Raw genomic sequence first — 26,738 nt, forward strand, 5'->3', positions numbered from 1 at the left:
ATATACGTTTGCAACAGGGATTCTGTTATTTCTTCTCAATTGGTGTTGACGGTAGTATGGAGGTGGAAAAGAAGGAAGATTTCTTTTTGATCAAGAAAGAAAAATTTAACTTTTAAAATGATGGATGACTTCCTTTCAAATATATTGTTAAAAGGATTCTCGTCAAAGTATGGTTTGAACTAGATGGCCTTTGAGGCTCTAAATCTATGACAGAATGATGAAACTGAAAATTTGAGGACTCATAGGTTTTGAATGAGATGGAAGTCAACAATCTATTATTTGTGATAAAAAATCAATAGTTCTTACCTTTGTCCTGCTACTGCTTCTTAAGATCCTCCAGGCTTACGACATGGTCAACTCCTATATTTTATAGCCCCCTGACACTAAGTTTGTTTGGGTTTTGCAATCCACTCCCTTGCTGAACTCTTGGGACTCATGACACTTCCATCTTGACTAACAGCTGAACTTTCCATTATGTGTTGCCTCTTCAAATTAGAAAATTAACTCTTTGAGAACAGAGATTGGGCATCTTTTTCTATTTGTATCTTCAGAGCTTAACATATATTTGGTACATTGTAAGTGTTTAATAAATGCTTGTTTTTTTTTTCATTCAGATGATATATTTTTAATATCACCATTTCTAATAACCCACTCACCGGTTCTTGATGTTATACTGTACATTCCCATGACCTTCAGCAGTAAAAAGACCTATCATGGAGGAATTTGGGGTGTCACTGAAAATGCAGGTTGTATATCTTCCCTTGCAGCATGTAGGAATCTGACACACAGCAATATTTCCTGAAGGATAGCTGGTGGGAACAGTCAAGTCAAATAAAGAGAAATTTCTCAGGATGCTTGATGGAACCCAATGGATTACAGTATGTGTAGAGCCAAAAGGTATAGATTCAAATCCCAGCTCTACCAATTACTAGCTGTGTGACCCTGGGCAAATAATTCAATCTCTCCAAACCTCAGTTTCCTCATCTATAAATGAAAGGGAGAGGATAAGATTATGTGAAGAATATGAGAATGATTAGACTAAGAAAGGTAAGAATTCAGGACTTCTGGGTCTGGATGTCATATTTAAGACAATGCCTTGGGTGCCACCTTTATTGAGAACTCCTTATTTTCCTGTCCCTATTTAGATATTCTATTTATGCTTATACATGTATGTCTTATGAGGCTCCTGGCTGGCACCATAGTGGCTAGAGTACTGGGGTTGAAGAAAACCCATCTTTTTGAGTTCAATCTGACACACAAATACTAGCTATGTGACCCTGGGCCAGTTACTTAACCCTGCTTGCCTCAGTTTCCTCATCTGTAAATTATGCCGGAGAAGGAAATGACCAATCACTGTAATATACCTGATAAGAAAATCCCAAATAGGGTCACAGATTCAGATATGACTGAAACTGATGAGAATAATGGAGCAGGGACTTCTGGGCATATTCCTGTGGTTGTGACATGGGGAGAGGGCTGAACAGAAGCTCTAAGAATTATAGAAGTCACTCTTGGGAAGCCCTTGGAGGATAGAAGGGTGTTGGGATGGGTCAGCAAGAGCCTGAGGTAAAGGGATGAGAAATCTCATGCTGTAGATTCCTTTTAAACCAATTGATATTTTACTATCACCTTCTTATATAATATATATATATATATATATATATATATATATCTATATATATATATCCTTCCCCCCTCTTCTATTAAAGAAACAACAAAGAATTCTTTCTTGCAATAAAGAATAAAATAGTAAAAGAAAAAAATCGACTCCATAAAACTAACCATCAATACACCAATTGGGTGATGATATATAAGCAATGTTTCACTCCAATGTTCTTTAACTGTGTAAAGAGGAGAGAGTTTCCTTTTTTTCATTTCTTCTTAGGGATCAAGCTCAGTCATTGTAATTATTCAAGGAGCTTAACCAATTATTCTTACTAACTTGGTGCTAACTGATGCTAAGTTCAGCTCTTTCTTAGGCTGCCTTGGAGTCCCTTAAAGAAAGACAAAGCCCATGTTATTCTTCTCTGGACAGAGAGGTGATGGGCTAATATGTAGAATGAAACATATATTTGGGGGTATAGTCAATTCATTTTTTCTTGACTATTTATATTTGCCACAAATAGGGTTTTTTTAATTTTTTTCATTTTTTCCCACATGGATGAGAGGGAAAAAATGCTTGATAATTGAAAAATAAATTTAAAATAAAGCAATTGCCTATAGTGCCCTCCACCAATTGATGGTTTCTGGTCAACAAGATGGGCTTACCATTAAGATGACAGGATAAGAAGGGCAGCTAGGTGGCACAGTGGATAGAGACCTGGACTCAGAGTCAGGAAGATGACAGGATATCAGTCTAGTCACAACTAACACAAAGCTTGGGTCCTACTTATCAAACCAACAGGTTTTATATGATCCCAACATGGGTGGGACCAAGAACCAGGTAGATAATGTTGTTAGCAAACAAAGACCTTGGATGGGATGGAATCCTGTGTTTGCATTATTAATATTTCATCTCTCTCTCCTGGATAGCTTAGATGAACCTAATTCATGGATATCTTCATGGGGCACCAGGGCAGATCCTATTAAATTTAGTAAAGAGCTGGAAAATGATAATGCAGGTGGGTGGGGGGAACCTACTTGAATGAGCCCTTTGTGTTTAATATACGATTATATATTTGGAAGCTGAGGCTGAATAAAAATGTGATGAATGGATTCATTTAGGCAAGAGAAATAATGTGACATCTTTGACTAGGAGCTTAAATTCTGAATTCCCAGTTTGGCTAAAAGGCCAAATTGAGCTTAAGTTCCTAGAGCAACCTGGGAGGATACCTGACTGTCCTCCAGCCCTTAGAAAGGTTGCTAAGCCAACTCAGACAATTTTTCTATTTTTCTAGCATTTGGGGCCTCTGAGCAGTAGGTAGAGTTAATCAAATTGATCCTCTGATGCTTTTACAAAGGAAGAAAAAGAAGGAGAAGAAGAGGAGGAGGAGGAGGAAGAGGAGGAGAAGGAAGAGGAAGGAAAAGGAGAAGGATAAAGGAAACAAAGAGAAGGGGCATTATTCAACTATCCCTAGGAAGGGAATCTGGCAGGGTGGGTGAGTGGGTGGAAGGAAAAAGGCACTACTCTGGATCAAGGGTTAGATCTGGATTCTGGCCCTGACTCTTTGCTAATTAGTTATCTGACTAAGCAAGTCGTTTTCTTGGGCCCCAATTTCTTCTGTCAAATGAAATGGTTGGACAAAGTGATTTTTAAGGTCTCACCCAGCTGAGACATTGGAGGAGTAATCCATAATGCATGTGTATGACAGGATGATACCCACTGGAGAGAGATGATCTACTGGTGTAGAGCTGGGCACATACTCTCTGTGGGATGTGAGATCTGTCTTTGCCTTAGTACCCCCTTCCTTGAGGTGCCCAGTATCTTCAAGTCACCTTGGAGACCAGAGTTCAAATCTGACCTCAGACACTTTCTAGTTGTATGTATCCCTATGCAAATCATTTATCACTGTTTGCCTCAATTTCCTCAACTGTAAAATGAAGATAAACAGCAGCATCTATATATAGGATTGTGAAGATCAAAGGAGATATTTACAAAATGTTTAGCACAATGCCTGACGCATAACAGGTGACTGACAAATTGATCCTTCCTTTCCACTTTCTTTCCTTCCTTCTTTCCAAAGTCTCCTGACACAGTGGATTCACCAATTGAAGATCTTATGATAGTCGTCATGAGTAACCCTCTGGGGTTCTGTATGATTAGGGAGTTCACTAGTTGTTCAGTAATTTCCTACTCTTTGTGATCCCACGAACCATAACATGTCAGATCCTTCTATCCTCCATTATCTTTTGAAATCAAAGTTCATGTTCTTTGTCCTACTATCTATCCACCACATCTTCTGCTATTCCCTTTTTTGCTTTCAATCTTTCCCAGCATCATTTTCTAATCAGTCTCATCTTCTTATTCTATGACCAAAGCATTTAAGCTTCAATGTTTGATTGTTCTATAAATAGCTTGATCTCCTAGCTATCCAAGAGACTCTAAAAAATCTTCAGCACCACAATTAGAAAATGTCATTTCTGCATCACTCAGTTTTCCTTATTGTCCAACCTCACTGCCATACATTGTTACTGGAAAAAACATAACTTTGATTGTAAAGACCTTTGTTGGTAAGGTGATATCTCTCTAGAGATGCTGTCCAGATTCACCATAGCTTTCTCTCCAAGCAAGATCTTCAAATTTCATGGCTGCAGTGATTTTTGAACTAAAGAATATAAAATCTGATACTACTTCTATTTCTTCTCCCTCTATTTGCCAAGTCTTAGTTTTCTTGATGTTAAACTTCAAGCCAGTTTTTACACAGAGTAATTGTATGCAAAAAGAATCCCCAAGGACATATATGACACAAGAGAACACAGAGTCAAACACGGAGCACCACTCAGGAACAAAGATCATCAAAGCTACACTTTCCCACAAATGTCTTGCCTGCCATTTTCTTTCTTCTTTTCCACTAAATGAGATAATGCACAAAGCAATTTGCAAGTCTTTAATACTACAAATGCTAGTGTTTAGTACTATTTTTTCATTCGGCCTATATGGAATATAAATGAGAAGTGAGAGAGATAAAGATAGAGAAAGAGACAGAGAGACACAAAGAAAGACAGAGAGACAGGATTTCATTGTCATTGCTTTTAGTTGCTACCCATAAGCAGTCTCAGACTTGGGAGTAAGTACTCTTTTAAGGGATATTGACAACAGTTCTTGCCTTCCTGAATAAGAACAGTAAAACCCACTTTCCCAGCAATCAATTGCCAAGTAATCTTAATTCAAGACCTTTACCTAAATAAAGTATGTCAATAACCATGTAAAACTAGCTATTGTCATAGAAAGCAATGAGGGTAACAGTTGATTAACTGTCCAGTTAATACTCCTTCAGAGAAAGCTAGACACAGACATGTGTAAAAACACAACTATTTTTATGAGAACTCAGTAGAGACCACTATTTTATAGATAAGGAAAAACTTCAATTGCCCACTAGAAGAGTTCTGGTCTTACATGCTAACCTTTTTTCATGTTCACCTATACCCTTTTCAGCATCTGTGCTACTATGTAGAATGCATATAGAGTACCCAAAGTGTCCGACTGAAGCTTTAAGTTGGCGTGCTAGTAGGTGAAGTGTTGGTTCTGGACTCAAGATTATGACCTGAAATCTGATCTCAGATACTAACTATGTGGCCCTGGGCAAGTCCTTTAATCCTATTTGTCCCAGTTTCCTCATCTGTAAAATAAGCTGGAGAAAGAAATGATAAGTCACTCTATATCTTTACCAAGAAAACCCTAAATGGGGTCACAAAGTTAAATATGACTGAAAAATGACTGAACATCCCTTTTAAGCAGTTTGATTAGCTTAAAAATTCACTAAGATTTTTGGGATACCCTGTAGAAAGACCTTGTCGTATGTCCATTTACTTCTACCCATCTAAGCATCTCTAGAATACTGATGCTTCCCTATAATCTCATTTTTACTATCCCCAAGATTGTGTTGCCATCTCAAATATCTGGGCATTCACTCCTTTCCAGACTTAAATGATAATTTAGTGTTGGAGAGAAAATGGATGAATAATTATAAGGGAAAGAATAAGTATTATAATATGTGCAAAAATGGTTTAAGAAATAAGAAAGCTCAATAGTAAAGTTTAAATATAACTATAAAACTGGCTAGCACTAAACTAAATGAGCCTCATCCCAAACCCAGCATAGAGTAAGCTTTGGCTCCTCAAGGCAGGGCAAACTTTTTAAGATCAAAGCAAGATCTTTATCTAGGAAAATCATCATGTGCATTTCTTCCTATTGCAAGCCTTGCTCTAGACTTCTCCCCAAGAGAAGAGATTCAGACCTTTGGCTCCATCCATTCGGTGATCTTCCTGACTAGGTAGGTGGGCAAATTCTAAATAACCCATCTCTAGTCAATCCATGATCTTATCCAGGTAGTATGTTTTTCCTGTTTAATATATCCTGCCCCACCCCCAAATACTACCTGATTACTACAAAAAGATAATTAAACCCCAAAAGAACATAGTTTCTAGTTTGGAAAATGTGCACATGTTTAACCTATATTGGATAGTGTTCTTCACCTCACCAACTCACTTTCAAGTTCATTAAGACAAAACCTTTTGTTTACAAAGTCATTCAAGGACATATAGATTTTAGTGCTCTTGACCTCAGGGAGGATTTTGGATTCATGCTGGGAGGATTGATGCATTTGGTCTTTTGGCACAGGGGAATTGAATTTGTCAGCCCAGATCAGGCTTCAGGTGCCTCTAGGGTCTACATTGTTTCAGATGCTTCTAAGTTATGGGCCAGTATCCATATCAATACTTTCCCATGAAATGAAAACTTTTGAGAATGGGCATCTGAAGTGAGGTGGGCGGGGGGCTCCCACAAAGTGAAGGATACAAAACAAAGCTGGTCCCATCATAGAAGGTGTAATGAAACTTTAAGGCCTTCTTCCATTTGGTATCCACTGGTTGAGGCTGCTGAACAGCGACATGATGTTGGCGTCCTGAAGAATGTAAGCGAAGCTTCGAGTCCCCTTTGTTGACACTGTGAGTACTGGGCTTTTTATCACTGTAGTTGTGTAAAATGACAGGGGAAGAGAATTTCTTCCCTTTCCATGAGTTCTTTTCAGCGTCTCTGGAAGAAATAAGTGGGGAGTGAAATTCAATTGGGTTTCAACTCAACAAACAGGGTCCTCAGTCCAACTCCCTATACTGGATCACTCTGAGTTTCTATTCATGGGCTTGCTATCTTGAAAGTTTTTCTGAACTGTCTAGTAGAATTAGTCTAAGCATAAGATCTGAGGATGACCAGTGATTAATGGCAAGAAGAGATATTCTTTTCTGAATCTATTAGGATAAACCTGTCAAGCCTAGATCTATCTATCCAGCTATGATCTGGCCCATAGTCCACAGCATGGTGATTTTCACCCAGTAGGGACTCAATAAATATTTATTAAATTATATTAATAAACCTTGCTACATGAATTACGTTAATAATAATACAAGGAACAGAATCATGATGACAAAGTTTAATGAGTATTTTTTCCTAAGCTTTTCCATTTCCCTCTAAACAACTTTTTAAAATGCATTGAATTGAATTCTAAGTTACATAGCCAGCAAAAAGTCACAGTCATTTTTTTTTCAATCCAGAATAGCTTGGAAGGGCAGAAGGAAAGGTTTTTGGACACTGGGGTTGGGGTAGGACAGGAACATGGCACAGAAAAAGTGATACTAGTTATATGTCTTTAAAATAATGGCAGTGATAAAAGAAATAGCAGTGGCATCTGGAATGCTTAGCACCCAGAGATGGTAAGGATTAATCCCCTGATTAAATCTTGGTTAATTCACTGATCAAAACCCTGGTTAGTAAGATATTATAGGTGACCCTTATATTAGCACTGAGCTCAGGACCAGGTGCCATTTGGCAACTTCATTCTAAGTTACAGTTTCAGGGTGGAGGAGTTGTGGTCATGAAGTAGGAGGGGTCCTATCTAGGTAGGAACTAGAATATAGATCAGAAGGGCACTGACCATATTTTCCCCCAGATTAGATCAGCTTAGAAACACTGAAAATTTATAGGTCCCAAGAACTAGCTGGGAAAACAGTAGAATGTAAAGTCCCAGAGCTGAGAAAAAATCATCTTGCCTCCCTTACCTCATAGAGATGAGTTGAGTCCAGCTCTAATATAAAGCCCAAAGTAAAGAAATAAAAAGAAAAAATGAGCAATCAGAAAAAACAAAACCTGAACATAAAATTATATTATGGTGCCAGAGAAGTTTACGACACAAACTCAGAATAAGAAAATGATTTGCAAAAAAGTAGAAACTGAGGGGATGCCCATCAGTTGGAGAATGACTGAATAAGTTAAGGTATATAAATGTTATAGAATATTACTGTTCTATAAGAAACGATCAGCAAGATGATTTCAGAAAGGCCTGACTTACATGAACTGATTTAGTGAAATGAGTAGAACCAAGAGAATATTATACACAACAACAACAAGATTATATGATGAGCAATTCTGATGGATGTTGTTCTTTTCAATAATGAAGTGATTTAGGCCAATTTCAATAGACTTGTGATGGAGAGAGCCATCTGCATCCAGAAAGAGGACTGTGGTGACTGAATATAGATCACAACATAGTATTTTGCCCTTTGGGTTGTTATTTGCTTTTATTTCTTTCTCTCTTTTTTTCCTTTTTGATCTAATTTTTCTTGTGCAGCATGATATGGGAATAAGTTTGGAAAATGTGCACATGTTTAACCTATATTGGATTACTTCCTGTCTAGGGGAGGGGAATGGGGGGAAAGGAGGGAGAAAAATTTGGAGCACAAGGTTTTGCAAACGTAAATGTTGAAAACTATCTTTGCATGTATTTTGAAAATAAAAAGCTATTATTTAAAAAAAAGAAGAAATGAACTTGAAAAATATCTACAAAGCCTCTAAAAATGCAGTTTGGACAAAGTCCTGGAAGAATTCCTAGAAGAACTAATATAAAAACATATTTTTAAGAGAAAAAAAGGATTTAAAAAAGAAATAAAAGCCATAGAAAGAAAATTGTGGAAAAAATTAGAATGCAAGAAAATTATGAAAAAAAATTACAGCAAAAATAGAAGGAAACAACTCTATAAAAAGCAGAACTGGACAAAGGATAAAAGAATGCTAAAATGACAAAAACTTCACTGAAAAAAAATCCCTTAAAATTCGAATTAAGTGTAGCTAATAATTCCATGAAACATCAAGAAATAATAAAAGTAAAAAAAAAATTAAAAAGTGGAAGAAAATATAAAATATTTCATAGATAAAAACATTTGACCTGAAAATCAAAGAGAGATCTTGGACTATCTGAAAATGGTGATTTTTATTCAAAAAAGAACGTAGATATCAAATTTCAAGAAATTATTAGAGAAAACTGCCTAGATATCTTAGAACCAAAAGGCAAAATAGAAACTGAAAGACTTCATTTATCACCTCTTAAAGAGGTCTAATAATAAAAACAAATTCCAGAACTTCCAGGTGAAAGAGAAAATAATGACAACAGTCTGAAAGAAATAATTCAAGTACCATAGCTTCATGACGTGGTCAAGATGACACAAGGTCCAGAAGGCAAAGGAGGTACGATTACAGCCAAGAATAAACTACTTAGAAAAATTGATTATAACCTTAGAGGAAAAAAAAAAGATATTAATGAAATAAAGGACTTCCAAACATTCCTGATGAAGAGCAGAGTTAAAAAGAAAAATTGATATTCAAACACAATACTCATGAAAAGTAGAAAAAGGTAAATGTGAGTGAAAAATCCGAAGGAAGTTAACAAGATTATTTTATATTATAATTGTTTACATTCCCAAATGTGAAGGTGACACATGTAACCTTTAAGACTTTTATTATTATTAGGGCAGTTAATGGAGTATAAGTGTGGGTCTATTACATATGGATTATCTCAAAAGAAAAAAAATGGAGGGCTGAGAAAGAGGGATGTACTGGAAGGAGAAGGAAGGCAGAGGAAGAATCTGGAAAATTATCTCACATAAAAAGAAATGTTTGGGGAAGAGCTTCTGTCATAGAGGGGATAATGTCTGGGGAGCAGGTAATCCTTGAACTTCACTGTCATCTATCTGAACTACTTCAGAGAGTGAAAACTACACACACACACACACACACACACACACACACACACACACACATGCATACCACATATACACTATCTACACACAGAGTTGGGATTCAATATTCAGCTTGCCCAATCACAAGCAAAAAGACTTTTGAAAAGGAAATATGGTAGAAAACGAGAAAAATAAATAGAAGAGAGTAGAATGGAAGAAATATACATTGAGTAACTTAATGTATGTGAATGTGAATAGGGTGAATGCAACCATTATATGGAAAAAGATAGCAGAATAGATTAGAATCCAGAATCCAATAATATATTGTTTATAAGACACACTCTTGAACTAGATAGATATATGTGGCATTAAAATAAAAAGCTGGAACAGAATTTATTATGCTTTAGCTAAAGTTAAAAAAAAAGGCAGAGGTTGCAATCATGATCTTGAACAAAGGCAAAAAATGGGCTTAACTAAAAGAAACAATCTGGGAAACTACATTTTGCTAAAAGATACCACAGACAATATTAGACATATATTCACTGAATGAGACAGTATCCAAATCTTGAAGTTAAAAATTAAGTGAATTACAAGAAGAAATAGACAATAAAGCTGCTAGAAGATAATCTCAACTTATCTCAATTAGATCTAGATAAATCTAAACATAAAATAAATAAGAAAGAATTTAAGGAGATGAGTAGAATTTTAGAAAAGTTAGATACGATAGATTTTGGGGTAAAAAATTAATGGGAATAGAACGGAGTATAGCTTTCATTTTTTAGCTGTAGATGGCACCTACACAAAATTTGACCATATATTGAGAGATAAAAATCACAAATAAATGCAGAAAAGCAGAAATATCAAATACACTCTTTACAGACCATAATGCAATGAAAATCACTTTCAATGAAGGACTTTTGAAGCAAAGATTAAAAATTAATTGGAAGCTAAATAATCTAATCCTAAAGAATGCTCCAAAGAGCAGAACACAGAAACAATCAATAATTTCATTAAAGCAAACAAGGAAAGAGCATGGGATGCAGCCAAAGCACTACTTACAAGAAAATTTACATTTCCAAACATTTACATCAATAAAAGAAAGGAAGAATCAATCAATGAATTGGTTATACAACTACAGCAACAAAGCCTAGGATAAATAAATCCAAAATCTCTAAATTAAAGACCAAAATAGAAATTCTAAGCATCAAAGCAGAGATTAATAAAATCACAAGATTAAAAACTGAACTAATAAACAAAACTAAGATATGGTTTTATGTAGGGAAATAGATTAACCATTGGTTAATTTGATTTAAAAAAGAAAAACAAATTACCACTATCAAAAATGAAAAAGATTATTACTCTACCAAAGACGATGAAATTAAAGCAATTTTTAGGAGTCATTTTACCTACTCATTCTCCAATAAAACTGAAAATCTAAGTGAAATGATATTTATAAAGCTATAATTTTCTCAGATTAGCAGAAGATGAATCAAAATACTTAAATAGCTCTATCTTAGGGAAAAAAATTGAACAAGTAATAAACGAGATTTCTAAGGGGGAAAAAAAACCTGGACCAAATGGATTTGTAAGCAAATTCTGCCAAAAATTTAAAGAACAATTAATTCCAACACCATGTAAACTATTTTAAAAAACACAGGCAAAAGAGTACTATTAAATTCTATCTTTCACACAAATATGGTTTTGATATCTAGAGAAAGTAAAAAGACAATATTCTGCATCTCATTTTGTCATAAAACCTTCTCTTACCCATGTATCTTATAGGTAAGACATTCCAGGCTCCCCTAATTTGTTTCTTATGTAATTATTTCTATCTAAATTAAGTATCCACTTTGATATTATCTTGGTATATAGTGTAAGATGTTGATATTCTGCCTAGTTTCTGTCAAACTGCTTTTCAATTTTTCCATCAATTTTTGTCAAATAGTGACTTCATGTCTCGAGTTTTCAATTATTTTTAAATCTGTTTTAATGCTTTTTTATTAAATGCAACTTTTACAGTGTTGTGACCTGATATGGATTCACTTAATATTTTGTGTATTTGGGTATGAGATTTTTATGGCCTAATAAATGGTCAATTTTTGTGTAAATGTCATGTACCACTGGGAAAAAGGCACATTTCTTTCAATTCCCATTCAATTTTCTCCAGCAGTCTATCATATCTTTAACTTTCCTAAAGAGCCATTCATTTTAATTTTTCTTGTTTATTTTTGGTTATATTTATTTAGTTCTGAGATAAAAAAAGTTGAGTAGAAGAGTTTTACTATTTCCTCCTGTAACTCATTTAACTTTTCCTTTGAGAATTTGTATGTTATACCATTTGTTGCATATATTGTTTAATATTGATATTACTTTATTGTCTATGGTACTTTTGGCAAAATGTGTGATTTTGGAAAAGTCACTTAATTTGTGTTTTCCTTAATCTATTGGAGCAGTAAATGGCAAAACACTTCAGTATCTTTGCCAAGAAAACTCTTCAGACAGTAGCAGAGTGTTGTGATCCACAAGATCACACATAGTTGGACATGACTGAATGACAATAACAAATTTCCTGGTTTATCTTTTTAAATTAGATCTACTTTTGCTTTTGCTTTGTCTGAGATTGCTACCTCTACTTGTTTTACATTAGCTGAAGCATAATAGACTGTGCTCCAGTCCTTTATTTTTACTCTGTTTCATGTATGTGTGTTTTAATATATTGTTAGACTCTGATTTTTTATGCGCTTTATTGGCTTCCATTTTATGCAAGAGTTCATCCCATTCCCATTCACAGTTATGATTACTGTGTATTTCTTTCCATCCTATTTTCTCTTCTCTCTCTCTCTCTCTCTCTCTCTCTCTTGCTCTCTCACTCTTTCTTTTTTTTTATGTGTTTCTGTCTCCGTCTCCTAACCTACTTCAAAAGTTTGTTTTACTTTTGTCCACTATCTCTCCAAGTTTTCCCCTCTTGGGGCAGCTAGGTGGCACAGTAGATAGAGCACCAGCCTTGAAGTCAGAAGGAGCTGAGTTCAAATCTGGTTTCAGAAACTTAACACTTCCTAGCTGTGTGACCCTGGGCAAATCATTTAACCTCAACTGCCTCAACAAAAAAAAACAACAACAAAAAAAAAAAACAAAACAAAAACAAATTTGCCCTCTTTTCTATCATTGTCCTTTCTATTGTCCCTTTTTCTTCCTACTTCCTTGTAGAACAACAAATTCAATCCCCAATGAATGTATGTTATTCACTCTGTGAAAAACTCTTTTTTCATGTCTTTTTTAATGAGATAATTTATTCCATTCTACCTTTCTCTTTCCCCTTTTTCCAAGGTTATCTTTTTTTCTTACCCCTTAATTTTATTTTAAAATCATCCTGTGATAGTAAAGACACACTCATGCTCTCTATGGATAACTACCATCTAATTGCCTTAATAATGAGGAAGTTCTTAGGAGTTACAAGTGTGATCTTCCCATGTAGGAATATAAATAGCTTTCTTCATGATTTCACTTTCCTGTTTACCTTTTTTTATACTTCTCTTGAGTCTTGCATTTAGAAATCAAATTTTCTATTGAACTCTGTTCTTTTTATCACACATAGTTGAAAAACCTGTTTCATCAAATATCCACCCCATCTCTTGAAGGATTACACTTAGTTTTGCTGGGTAGATGATTCTTGGTCTAATCCTACTTCCTTTGCTTTCTAGAGTATCACAATCCAAGCTCTCTGATCCTTCAATGGAGAAATTGCCAAATCCTGTATTATCCTGACTGTGGCTCCACTGTATTTGAATTGTTTCTTTCTAGCTCTTTTCAGTATTTTCTTCTTGACCCAAGAACTCAGGAATTTGGCTATAATATTTCTGAAAGTTTTCATTTTGGAACCTCTTTCAAGTAGTGATAAGTGCATTCTTTTAATTTCTATTTTACTATCTGTTTCTAAAATACCAGGGCAATTTTTCTTGATAGTTCTTGAAAGATATTTAGTCTCTGGCTTTCAAGTAGTCTAATAATTCTTAAAATATCTTTCCTTGATCTATTTTCCAGGTCAGTTCCCCTCCCCGCCAAAGAGCTATTTATATTTTCTTCTATTTTTTCATTCTTTTGACTTTGTTTTATTGTTTTTTGATGTTTCCTGGATTCATTAACTTCTGCTTCCCCAATTTTAATTTTTAAGTAATCATTTTCTTCTAGGAGCTTTTGTATCTAAATTTCCATTTGGCTAATTCTGTTTTTAAGGAATTTTTCTGTTCATTGGATTTTTGTGCTTCTTTTACTATTTGGCCTATCCTGGTTCTTTAAAGGTCTTATTTTCTTTAGTATTTTTGTGCCTTTTTACCAAGCTGTTGTCTCTCTTTTTATAATTTCCTTGTCCCATTCTGATCTTATTTTTCAATTTTCCTTCTACCTCTTGTGTTTAATTTTTAAAATCCCCTTTGAACTCTTCTAGGAGTTCTTTTTGGATCTGTGACCAATTCATATTTTTCTTTGAAGCTTTGCATGTAGTCATTTTGACTTCATTGTCTTCTTCAGAGGTTGTGTCTTAGTCTTTCTTGTCCACATACATTCTAGGGCTAAGTTCTTCTTTTGTTGTTTGCTCATTTTTTCCCAGTTTATCTCTTGATCTACAGTTTTCTGTTAAAATTGGGCTTTGCTTCCAGGATACAGGGGATAGTATTTTAGGCCTTTCTTCCTGCTGTTGTCAAGAATAGACTGTGTATTTTTGGTTCTTCCAAGGTCGTGTGACCTATGAAGTGATGTACTGCTTTTCTGCTCTGTTAGCAATCATTTGCACTCTTTTTTGCCCTAAAACTCTGACCAGAAAACCCGTCTAGCAGAAAGTAGACACAGAGCAACAACTCACTCAATGTATCAAGATAACAACAATCTGAGTACATAATTTAGAGCCAAAGGGTGATATCATAAGCAAATTAGGGGAAGTAAGAAAAAATTGCCTGTCTGATCCATGGGTAAGGGAAGAGAGTTAATAACATAGCAACAAAGATCTTTATCTATGGGAGATAAAACAGATAATTTTGATAACATTAAATTAAAATATTTTTGCCCATGCAAAACCAATGTGTCAAAAATTACAAAGAAGGTAGGAAATTGGGAAAATATTTTTTAAAGCACGCTTCCCTGATAAAAGTTTCATTTCTTAAACATATAAGGAATAAAAGAAATGAGTCATTCCCCAATTGATAAATGGTCAAAGGATATGAAAAGGCAGTTTCCAAAAGAAGAAATCAGAACTATCAATAGTCATGTGAAAAATGCCCTAAATCATTAATTAAAAAATGCAAATTAAAACAATTTTGAGGTATTACCTTCACACCCATCAGATTGACTAAAAGGAAGAGGAAATGATAAATGCTGGGAGGGATGTAGGAAAATAGGTATACTTATGCACTATTGTTAGAGCTGTGAACTGGCTTAACCATTCTAAAAAACAATTTGGAACTATGCCCAAAGAACTATAAAATTCTATATACCCTTTGACTCAGCATTGCCACTATTAGTTCTGTATTCCAAAGAGATCAAAGGAAATGAAAAAAGACTCATATGAACAAAAATATTTTACCAGGTTTTTTTTTTTTTTTTGTGTGTGTGGTAATGGCAAAGAAATTGAAAGCCTGCCATCAATTGGACAATGGCTGAACAAGTTGTGTATATGATTTTGTTGGAATACTGTTGCGCTAAAAGAAATGATGAACCAGAAAACTTGGGAACACATTATGAGTTAATGCAAGATGAAGCAGAACTAGAACATTGTAACAACAATATTGAAACAGTGATGAACTGTGAAAGACTACTCTATTTGATATAATGATCCAAAAAAGATCCCAAAGGACTCAGGATAAATAAATAAATAAATGCTATTTATCTCCAAAGAGAGAATTGGTAAACTCTGAATGCAGAATGAGGTATGTATTTTTTTACTTTATTTTTCTTACTTCATCCTCTCCTCCCACAGCTCACGCGCGCGCGCGTATACACACACACACACACACACACACACACACACACACACTATAGCTAATGTGGAATTATGTTTTCTATGACTTTAAGTATATAATCAGTATCCTCATGGGTAGGGTAGGGATGAAGGGAGAGAGGGATAAAATTTGGAACAGAAAATATAAATAAAAAATAATTGGTAGTATTGATATAGCTCTTACCTGTTGACCAAGTTTTGCACAGCGTGTTATGAGGCTGATAAATTTAATCTTGCCCAAGGTCACTCAGCTAAGTATCTGAGATGAGATTTGAATTCAAGTCTTTTTGTCTCCACATCCAAAACTCTGTAAGCTATCTGCTGAACTGCTCAGAAAATAGCCACAAAATGCCCTAGACAGTAACTGATTCTATAATGTGATTTTAGGATCTACACCTCACAGGTTCAGCTAGCCTGTGTTTGAAGAACTTGCCTACTCCCTATAAGGTGAGGGATTAGGGTCTGGTTGCTTTCCAAAAGCCTTTTTCATCTATTGGGTTGATGCCTGAATGTCCACTGGCTAGCCCTAAACAATATTTCTATCCCTTTTTCCCCTACAAGAATCCAGCAGCTGGATTGTCTGGGTGCTGGCCCTGGGCCCTCTTCTCTTTGTCTCTGTGCGGACACTAGAATCTTGATATCACCAGCCACCTCTTCTCAGTCCCCAAGAGTTCTCCCTCCACTCACATAATTCGACATATTTCCTGCAGTTTTTCCCGGGCCTCAATGCAGGGGTCATTAAACAAAAAAAGATCAGTACTGCTGCTTTTTGTAATTCTAACTGGGGACTCCTCAGCACCGGATAACTTCTGTTTACCTGTGAGAGGGAAAAAAAGCAACTAATGACTTTTGTGTTACCAGTTCATGGCATTCTGGGTCATGGAAGAACTTTGAAAAGATTTCTAATTAGACAAACTCAACAGAGACAGGGAGAGATAGATCTAGTGGGAAAAAAATCACTCATCAATCAACCAATAAAGCATTAGGCACTTATTACGGGCCAAATATTGAGGCCTTAGGGACCCAAAGATGATGATAATAATATTTAGCATTTCTATAGCACTTACTATGTGCTAAGCAATGTGCTAAGTACTTTACAAATACAAAATACAAGAAGGAACTTTGGAGATGGATTATGCCCATTTTACAATTGAAGAAACCAAGGCAAACAAATTAAGTGTCTTGCCCAGGTTCACACAGCTAGTAAATGTCTAAAAATGGATTTGAATGGAGGTTTTCATGATTCCAATCCCAGAACTCTTATCTACTGTACCACTTATGCTTCCTCATTAAAAGAAAAAAAAAGGAAAAGAAAAGAAAGAAGGAAGGGAGGGAGGGAGAGAGAGAGAGGAAGGGGGAGGGAGGAAGAGAGGAAGTGGGGAAGGAAGGGAGGATGGAAGGGAGTGGGGAAGAAAAGAAAGATGGATGGAAGGAAGGGAGGGAGGCGGGAAGAAAGAAAAAGAAAAAAAAAAGATCACTCCATGTCCTCCACAAGCTTACACTCTACTGGAAGTACCATATGTACATTAATAAGTATAGCTAAAATATAGACAAGACAAATGCAGAATAACAGAGTGGTGCTGCTAGCAAAAGGTGATGGGAAGGAGGGATAGGGAAAGGTTTCATATAGAAGAAGGCACTTACATTTGAGCAGATTTTTTTTTGCGGGAGAAGGTTTCTAAGAAGCAGATAGGGGGTAGGGTAGGAAAAACCCTGGATTTGGGGTCAGAGAACCTGGGTTTCAAACCCAGCTCTACTCACTGTGAAATCTTGGCCAAGTTCCTTAAACTCTCAGATCTCAGTTTCTTTTTCTGTATAAGGGGTGAAAGGCAGGGAGGGAGAGGGATAGACTAGATCAATGTTTCTCAAAGTATAGTTCCCAAAGTCCTTTTCAGGGGATTTTCTAGATGCAAAAATTTTGAAATACTATTAAGATGTTTTACTTTTTAAGGTGGTAAATAGCAATAGATATAAATCCATAGAAACAAAAGTTCTGGGGAGAAGGAAGACGGAGGCACATTAGTAACAGTGTATTAGCTGTGTGACCCTGGATAAGCCAAAAATTCAATTGGTTCCTGGTCTGCCTGGATGTTTTCCGTATGTAAAAGTGATACAATTGTCCTTATATGAATTCATCATTAAGACATGGAATGTGAACGGTGAGATACTGAGGAATGTGGAAACAGGTGAAGTGATCCTTGCCTTGATGCAATTTACAGTCTAGTTGAGAAGCCTGAAAGGAGTGAAGGAAATTTAATTTTAGAGAGGAGAAGGGAATGAGTTCCAGGGGAGAGGAATAGCCTGAATCCTCCCCAACAGCCAAGAGAATGGAGGATTAGGGACCCGAGTTCAAAGTTTGCTCTGTTGATTACACTCAGTAATCTGGAGGAAATTTACCTTTAAACTTATGATTCTGTCTAATGCAGGAATTATTATTATTTTGCTTGATTGTACATATTTGCATTGGGTTTTGCTTTTTTTTTCTTAAGTGGGAGAGATGAAGGTGAGAGGAAGAAGATTAGAAACTGAAAATAAAACAAGATTAATGTTTAAGAAATCTATGATGATTTGTAATGGAAGTAGTTTGAAGATATATTACCAAGATGTGCAATCCTAGAACACCAACAAGTGGCTACAAGGGGTCCATTTTATTAAATGACTCCATGTAATAAATATGCAAAAATGCCTTCTACATCCTGAACAAACAAGGAAGGAAGGAAGAAGGAAGGAAGGAGGGAAGGAAGAGAAGGAAGGAAGTAAGAAGGAAGGAAAGGAAGAAAGAAGGAAAGAAGGAAGGAAGGAAGGAAGGAAGGAAGGAAGGAAGGAAGGAAGGAAGGAAGGAAGGAAGGAAGGAAGGAAGGAAGGAAGGAAGGAGGAAGGAAGGAAAGAGAGAGGGAGGGAGGAAGGAAGGGAGAGAGGGAGAGAGGAAAGGAAGAGGAAAAGAAGAAGGGAGGGAGGGAAGGAAGCAAGGAAGGAGGAAAAGAAAAAAGGAAGGAAAAAGGAAGGAAGAAAAGGAGAGAGGGAGAGATGGAGAGAGGGAGAGATGGAGAGAGGGAGGAAAGGAAGAAAGGAAAAAAGAAAAAGAAAAAAAGTCTTTTTATTTGTATATAAATGGAGTTTTTTAATTAATTAATCCAATACAAATCCATGTTAAAGTCTGAGTGAATCCATAATAGATTTCTATACTTCATTTCTTCAATCATAAGCAGATACTAACAGCAAAACTACAATGATAACGGCACCTAACTTTTTGATGCTAAAAAGGGGAACTCATTTTCAAAAAGTTGGGGAACCAGGGTCTTAAGAGAATGACCAAGCTGAGATTTGCAAAATCACGGGCTGAGGACTGGAAGGCACCTTAGATGTCATCTAGCTCCTAGCTTCTTACACTGTGTTCAGGACCCATATGGGGTATTGTAACTGAATATTGGGCTTGCAAAATTATGATTCATTATCAGTAAATGTTTGATTTGTATATCTATTTTATGTACCTATATGCCTAAGTCATGTAAAAATTTCTTGGATGAAAAGGGATCATGAGTGGGAAAAAGTTTAAGAAACCCCGATCTAGTCCAAAGATGAGGAAACTCAGGTCCTAGAGAAATGAAATTGCTTGCCCCAAGATCAGGCAGGTAGGCAATGAGAGAACTGAGATTTGAGCTTAGCTTCTCTTGATTCCAAATTCAGCTCTTTCCACTGTACATCATGAATTTCTCTGTGAGAAATGATGGTATCATGGATTGCACTCTGTATTTGGAGTCAAGAAAAAAGGAGTTTGAGTCTCTCCTAAAACACTAGAGCCATAAGACCCTGGACATATTTCTCAAGTTGAGATCCTTCATCTATAAAATGGGTATAGCAATAGCACCTATCTCAAAGAATCATAGTGAGACTTGAATACGAATGGTAAAATATGTAAAATGTTTTTAAAACTTTAAAGCACCCTAATCATTACCGTCTAATCAAGGTGTTGGGTGCTCCTATTTCTGGATAAAAGAGGGAAAAAAGTCTTTAGTGGTTATTTAAAAAAAATGTCTGGGCGTTTTTGATAGTGTGTGGGGAGAAGAAGAATTACTTACTTGACAGGCTTGATTTCCTTTCTTTTGCACCGGAGAGTGAAAAACTCAAACAGGCAGTCGAAGGTTGAAAAACAAGCTGGTAAGGAGTGCTCATTCCTAGGGCAGAGAGACCAGGGCCAGCCTGGTGTGCTAAAGCAGAGAATAAAAGTCATTCAGAAAAACGCAGTTTTCCCTTCAAGGAATCTACCCAGACCAAAGACACTGACTTCCCTTGCTTTTGATAAGTACCTACTATATGGCATGTACAGAAAAAAAAGAATGACAATTTCTCTCATATATCCATCGATTTATATTCTTGGGGGAGGGAAGATAATAAATACTCATTAGAGAAAATAAATTCAAACCTTTTAAAGTACCTACTATGTGGCACTTACAGAAAAAAAAGAATGACAATCTCTCTCATAAATCCATCAATTTATATTCTTGGGGGGAGGGAAGACAATAAATACTTATTAGAGAAAAAGGAATGACATAATATCTTAGTGGGGAGAGACAATAAATACTCATTAGAGAAAATAAATACAAATTTTTAAAGTACAAGATAATTAGAGAGGGAGGAAGGATTCCATTGTGTCAAAGGTGGTGCTTGAAGGAAGAGAGGCATTTTGTGAGATGAAGATAAGAAGTGAGTGGATTCCCACATGGGGAACAGCCTTGGGCATCAGGTAAGGAAGAAAGAGAAAGGCAGTTTTATGCATTGTAAAGTAATACAATCGAGGGATTCTTGTACAATGTCACTGCAACGGGACAGGTAAGAAGGGACTAGGTTGTGAAAGGTTTTAAAAGCTAAACAGAAGTATTTGATCTTAGAGGTAATAGGGAGATACTGATATTAACTGTGCGAGGGAGTGACATGATTAGATGTTTACTTTGTGAAAAACTTGGCAGCTTTTGGAGAAAGACTGCATATGAGAAGAAGTAGGAAAATATGGAATATTGCCTAGGTTATAAACTTGGATGACTGGAAGAATGGTGATGCCTTTGACAGAAATAAGGAAGTCTGTAGGAAGGGTGGATTTGAGGGGAAGAAAATGGAGAAGGAGGGATTACACATGCCATCTGGCAACTTTTTATTTCAACTAAATTTTCTTGCTAACTAGTTAAATACAGATGTTTTTATGCTTTTGAAGACTGTAAATACTATTCTAGTATTTCTACTACTAGATCTGGGCATTCTGGGAGAAAACATCAGTTACTTTGCTGTGGCTATAATTCCACTCCTAAAATATTCCTGCTGCTTTTGATTTTGATCCCTTTAGCTTGGATGAACAATTAGCCTTGGATCTACTCGCTTTCTCTGTGGTGTCAAGAAAAGATTCATGGGACAGATACCCTGATTCTCTGGAAGAATCAAGGTTTAAGTTGTTTCTTCAGGCCCATATGAAATGCTTATGAATTCAAAGGTGAACTGCTAAATCCATACAATTAAGAGGAGGAGAGGAGAGAAGAATCATGCCCTACTATCAATAAGGAATCTGGGGCAACAACTAAAACTAATTGTTGTTGGTTTTTTTTTCAAATGAACTTATTATTTGGGGCCAAATGGCACATCCAAATGGAAGTTTTAAAGGAAGAAAAATTCAGATATAATCACAATTTTAGTCCAAAATGCAAGTGTAAATTACTATACAGTTAGATGAGATGATCTAGTAAAAAACAACAACAAAACACACACACACACACACACACACACACACACACACATACACACACACACAGAACACCCTCCCCTGCAAATGCAAAAAGAACAGGTGTGAATTATTTTTTCATTTGGAAACTTCTGAAAATAATTATACTTTCTATAAGGTTATAGGATTATTGAGAGCTGAAAGGGACTTTAAGGGTCAGTTGGTCCACTTTTTCTGTTTTGACAAATGAGGAAACTGAGTCCCAGATTTGTCTAAGGCCATTCAGGCAATGAGCAAGCAAACAACAGGCAAAGCTGGACTTTTGACTCCAATGCATTTTCCACTCTGCCATGGTACCAATTAATTACTTCCTACTTTCCTTCTCTCCCTCATTTCTCTGCAAACCATAGTCAAGAATCATGTAAAGTGTCATATTTTATAACAAGAAAACCCCAAGTCTCAGATTAAACAGGTTCTCCTTTTATGAAGAGTTTCTTAGGTCACTGACGATGTTTCGAAGTGCAAACTGTTTGGGGAATACAGTTTAGCTTTCTATAAATCCAGTCTTTCCTAGAGTGGGAGTTCCTAGTATTTTGTGTGCCACATACCGGCTCTTTGGCAACAGAAATCTGCCAACAACCTCTTTGAACAATGTTTTAAAATGCATTAAGATAAAATAAATTGTATAACAGGGGAAACTTTATATGGAAATAGATATAATTCCCCTGCCCTTATCCAAGTAAACTGACCCTCCTGAAATCAAACCACAGAACAAGCATAATTTACAGAAAGAATAGAAAACAACTAGACATGTCATCATCAGGAAAAATTAACTAGGATCTTGCAAATAGAAGTAAATGTTTTCAGTAGGGGGAATATTAACAATTAAAACCATTGACCACTAGCATCAAAGCTAATGTTTTTTAAGGGGACCACATGTAGGGTTGAGAAATGGTCATATCCATTCTTACAGGATTTTCCACATATCACTGAGGGTAGAATCTCAGGCAAAAAACTTTGGAATATGAGAGAAAGTTACATCTCTGACAAAATTTCAATTTGTGAATGGAAAAAAACCACTTTCCTCTTTGAGACCACCTGGGAGACAAATATCCTTTTGTTCTTTCTTTAAGAAAAACAATTCATGCACATGTTTAACATATATTGGATTACTTGCCGTCTAGGGGAGGGAGTGAGGGGAAAGGATGGAAAAAATTTAGAGCGCAAGATTTTATAAGGGTGAATGTTGAAATTTATCCATGTATATATTTTGAAAATAAAAAGCTATAATTAAAAAAACAGAAAAGAAAAGCAATTCAGTAACCTCATAGCCTTAAAGAGATATGGAATTGGGTTCCTCCCTTTCCTTTGAAAGTTGAGATTGAATTATCTTGTCAAACCTTTTTTCCCCAGTCCAACTGTGTCCAGTATAGATTCCAAAATTATCTCCTTGGCTCTGAGATGCAGGAGCTGGCTTGCTTCAATAAACTGCTTTGAAACATCCATAGGACTTAAACCTGTAAAAGAATAAAGAAAAATTACCAGTAAACCAGGATGAACGGCCCTAGAAATAAGTAAGCAGGATAAGCCTGGAGGTCTCTGGGAAATATGGAAGTACAGGACTCTGAGGAGGCTCCTTAGAAAAGAGCAGCCAGCATTTGCATAGAGTATCCACTGTTTTGTGTCCCTGACTTATCTTCCTATAATATGGTAGAACTCTGGCTTGTTCACTTTGTCACACCATATAGTAAACATTCCACAAACAGATAATAAAATATACTCTCCAATCTCTTAGAAGAGGGCTGGGTGATACCAGGTTACATTGCTGAATATATTTATTAGAAGAAATCATTCTATCAATATTTTTTACCAAAGTATTTTTTCTTTCTTTTCCTTATTTTTTTTTTTCCTTTTGCAAAGCAATTGGTGTTAAGCCCAGGGTCACAAGCTAGGAAATGTTAAACATCCGAGGCTGCATTTGAGCTCAGTTCCTCCTGGCTTTAGGACCAGTGCTCTATTCACTGCACCATCTAGAAGCATTTTTCATTGTTATAAGGAAGGGTTCAGTAGTAGGAGTGGAGAAGGCAGAGTGGGGAAGGTTTTTCCAGAAACAAGGGCTACAAAAAGAACATACATCATTAGGAGCACAGGGGAAGTTTCATATCTGTCTTTGTCTTCCTAATGCCTAACATAGTACCTGACACATAGTAGGCACTTAATAAATGCTCGATGGTTAGTTGATTGAATAAATTTAAAAAAAAAAGATAAATAGCAAGGGAGAGGCACTGGTGGAAGGGAAACCATGGAGGCAGCCACTCAGTCATGACTCTTAATTTAGCCAGTCTCCTGTGGGGCTAGGCCTATATATCCCCAAATCCCCTTTCCCACTCACTCTCCCAGGTATAGGCCAGGGAAAAGGGAAAAAGGGGCTGGGCTTATGGTGAAGTAAAAAGGAAGTGGTCCTATCTTCTCCCTCCTCCTAAATCTGGACTATATTTGCCCACTCCCTAATTGATTATCTTTGGCTTATGGAGTACCTTGGGATGCTGAGGAAGGGAAGAAGAAAAAGAAATAAAAAGGAGGGTAGAAAGACAAAGAGACTTCTCCAAAGTGGAGAAGGAAAGACCCTGCCCCCTCCCCAAAGAAGAATCAAATTTATTTTACAGCTGAGCAAAGTCTCCCTTAGAAAAGTGAAATGGTTTGTCCTGGGGGAGAGAGGTAATTTGTCAGCAGTGGGACCCGAGCCCAGCTGTTCTGCCTTTTGAGTAGAGAAATGAGAGCCAGATTCTTCCAGGGGAGAAGGAGAATGATGTAGTGGTTAGAGTAGGAGGGCCCTATGTGGTCTGGGAAAAGTTACTTATCCGAAAACTCAGTTTTTTTTCATCTACAAAATGAATGGTTTGGACTAGATAGCCTAAACCTTACCTATTATTATTATTCAGTCTGAGGGGACTGGGAATGTCTCCCCCAAAGCCAGGCTCACCTGCTGAGGATTCTAACAACATCTTCAATCTAAGGGAGAGGAGTTCTGACAGTAACTGGATCGATGATTTTTGGAATTTTTGGAGTATCTGTTGGCTATTGGGCATGGGTTGAAGGATGGCTGGGGAAGGGGTAGAGTTCTTGATCGTGGGCTTCTTGGAGCCAGAAGAAAAGGACAAATCCATGGAAGAAGACTGTCCAAAAAGGACATCCAGGCCAGAAATCTTGGAGACTGATGTGCTGGGGGGTTCCATGATGAGCTCCTCCCATGTGAACTCAAAAATGTTTTTGATGCCTCTGGGCATGACAATGCCCAGACTTCTGAAGGTGACTAAGAGCCTTGAGATCTCCTCTAGTAGCTTGGGAGCCAGAGCCTTATATTGATGGTACAATTCAGTGTTACTTTTGGCAAAGTTGCTCATGGTTTCAGAAGGTACATCTTGCTTAAAGATGCTTTCTGATTTGGTGGAAACACCTGGAAAAGAAAAGAATGAAACAGTGGAAAAAACTCTGACTGAATTCAGAAGACTTAGGTTCAAATCCTGCAATCTTCATGATTTTGAACATGTTGTTCAATTTCCCTTAGTCTCAGTTTCCTCATTTGGAAAATAGGGGTTGTGTGAACTACAAGCCCAGTTCTAGACTTACAATCCAGGATTTAAAGTAATAACTAGCTTTTTTTATAGATTGATAGAGTGCTTTACAAGTATTCTATTCTCACAACAGCCCTGAGAAGTAGGTGCTATTATTATTCCAATTTTACAGATAAACAAACTGAGACATAAAGATTAAATGACCTTCCTGGGTTTACATAGCCCATATGTGTCAGAGACAGGGCTTTTTCAGGTTCTGAGGTTACCTCTCTAGCATCTCACTAAAATGTCACTCAATTTAATCTTAATATCATTAAGTTAAAAATAATAATCTAACAATCTAATCATTATCAGAATGGCTAGCGCTTACATGAAGGTGTAAGATTTGCAAAGCACTTCAAGTACACTATCTCATTTGATTCTCACACCAACTTTATAAGGCTGGATGCTATTATTATCCATAGTGTAAAGTGGATCGAGTGCTGGGCCTGGAGTCAAATCTGTCCTCAGATACTGTGTGACCCTGGGTATGTCACTTAACCTTGTTTGCCTCAGTTTCCTCATCTGTAAAATGAGCTAAGAAAGAAAAGGCAAGCCACTGCAATGTCTTTGTCAAGAAAAGCCCAAATGAAGTCATGAAAAGTCAGACATGACTAAAACTGAACAACAACACAGATGGAAAATTGAAAGTCAGGGAGGTGTCTCTAGCATCATTGAACTAGAACTAGTAGGTGTGTACATCAGGATTCTAAAGCTGGTCTTCCTGATTCTACATGTAGCCCTTATCTATTGTGCCCCACTTCTTCTTGCAGATTACAGGAACATGACTTTGATCCACGTCCTTAACTATCGTATAGTCAATCGATTAAAAGCCCAACTAGCTGGGATGCTTAAGAAAACAGGAATTTTGGTTAGTTTAATTTTCTGGGCAATCAGAAATCTCTTTTTTGGATGTCACAGACTATTGTCTAATGTCCTAGTGGAGGAAGCATGGGCTCATCATTTCCATTTTTAATTCCCTTCATTAATCTGCCCTTCCTGCAAGCTCGCCTGCTTCTGTTGAACCATTAGCATCCCTTGGTCACCCAGGTTCTCTGGCCTGGCAGCCTTACTCACTCTCTCATCTGCATTGGTGGCCAAATCTTGATTTTACCTTCACAACACTGCTCACATCTGTCCCCATTTTCTACTTACATGACAGCATGGCATAGTAGATGCAGCATGGGATTGGATTCAGGAAGAACTGGGCTCAGATCCTGCCTCAGACACTTACTAACTGTGTGATCCTAAGGAAGTTATTATCTCTGTGACTCAGCTTTCTCATTTGTAAAAAGAAAGGGCTGCTGGACCTTCTAAGCCTCTTTTACCTCTAGATCTATGATCCCATCATCCTATTTCACTAATTTAAGGGTTCTTATCTGTGGTATCTTGTCTCCCCACTCTCCAAAAAAGAAGTCCATAGATAGATTTCCCAATCTCTGAACTTGGATGGGGAAAAAGAAATACATTTTTATTTTCACTAACCACTAACTGGAACGTACTATTCCCTTCAATTATAATTAAACACATTATTTTGAGAGGGGATTCACAGTCTTCACCAGACTGCCAAAAGATTATGAGTCCCTGCCATACTTTATCTCTCTAGTAAATTGCTATAGGCTCCCAATTCTACTATCTCTCTCCTCCTGTTCATCTTCCACATAAGTGCTGAAATAATATTTCTAAAACACAGCTCTCAACACACCATTTTGTGGCTCAAGAATTTTCAATAAATCCCTATTGCCTCCATGAAAAAAATACA

The 26,738-nt window shown here is 36.6% G+C and overlaps 1 protein-coding gene across 1 annotated transcript in view; it reads right to left on the reverse strand.

Annotated features, from left to right (window-relative positions):
* The window catches only part of C1H3orf20 (chromosome 1 C3orf20 homolog), a 96,522-nt gene that overhangs the window by 57,241 nt on the left and 12,543 nt on the right, over positions 1 to 26,738 (reverse strand). The window contains exons 3-8 of the mRNA XM_051982890.1: positions 24,346 to 24,819; positions 22,763 to 22,879; positions 19,735 to 19,863; positions 16,343 to 16,472; positions 6,458 to 6,694; positions 657 to 809 (exon numbers count right to left, since the gene is read on the reverse strand). Coding sequence (XP_051838850.1) covers positions 657 to 809; positions 6,458 to 6,694; positions 16,343 to 16,472; positions 19,735 to 19,863; positions 22,763 to 22,879; positions 24,346 to 24,819 — 1,240 coding nt within the window. The remainder of the gene's footprint in view (positions 1 to 656; positions 810 to 6,457; positions 6,695 to 16,342; positions 16,473 to 19,734; positions 19,864 to 22,762; positions 22,880 to 24,345; positions 24,820 to 26,738) is intronic.

This window comes from Antechinus flavipes, chromosome 1 (genome assembly GCF_016432865.1).
Source record: "Antechinus flavipes isolate AdamAnt ecotype Samford, QLD, Australia chromosome 1, AdamAnt_v2, whole genome shotgun sequence".
NCBI lineage: Eukaryota > Metazoa > Chordata > Mammalia > Dasyuromorphia > Dasyuridae > Antechinus > Antechinus flavipes.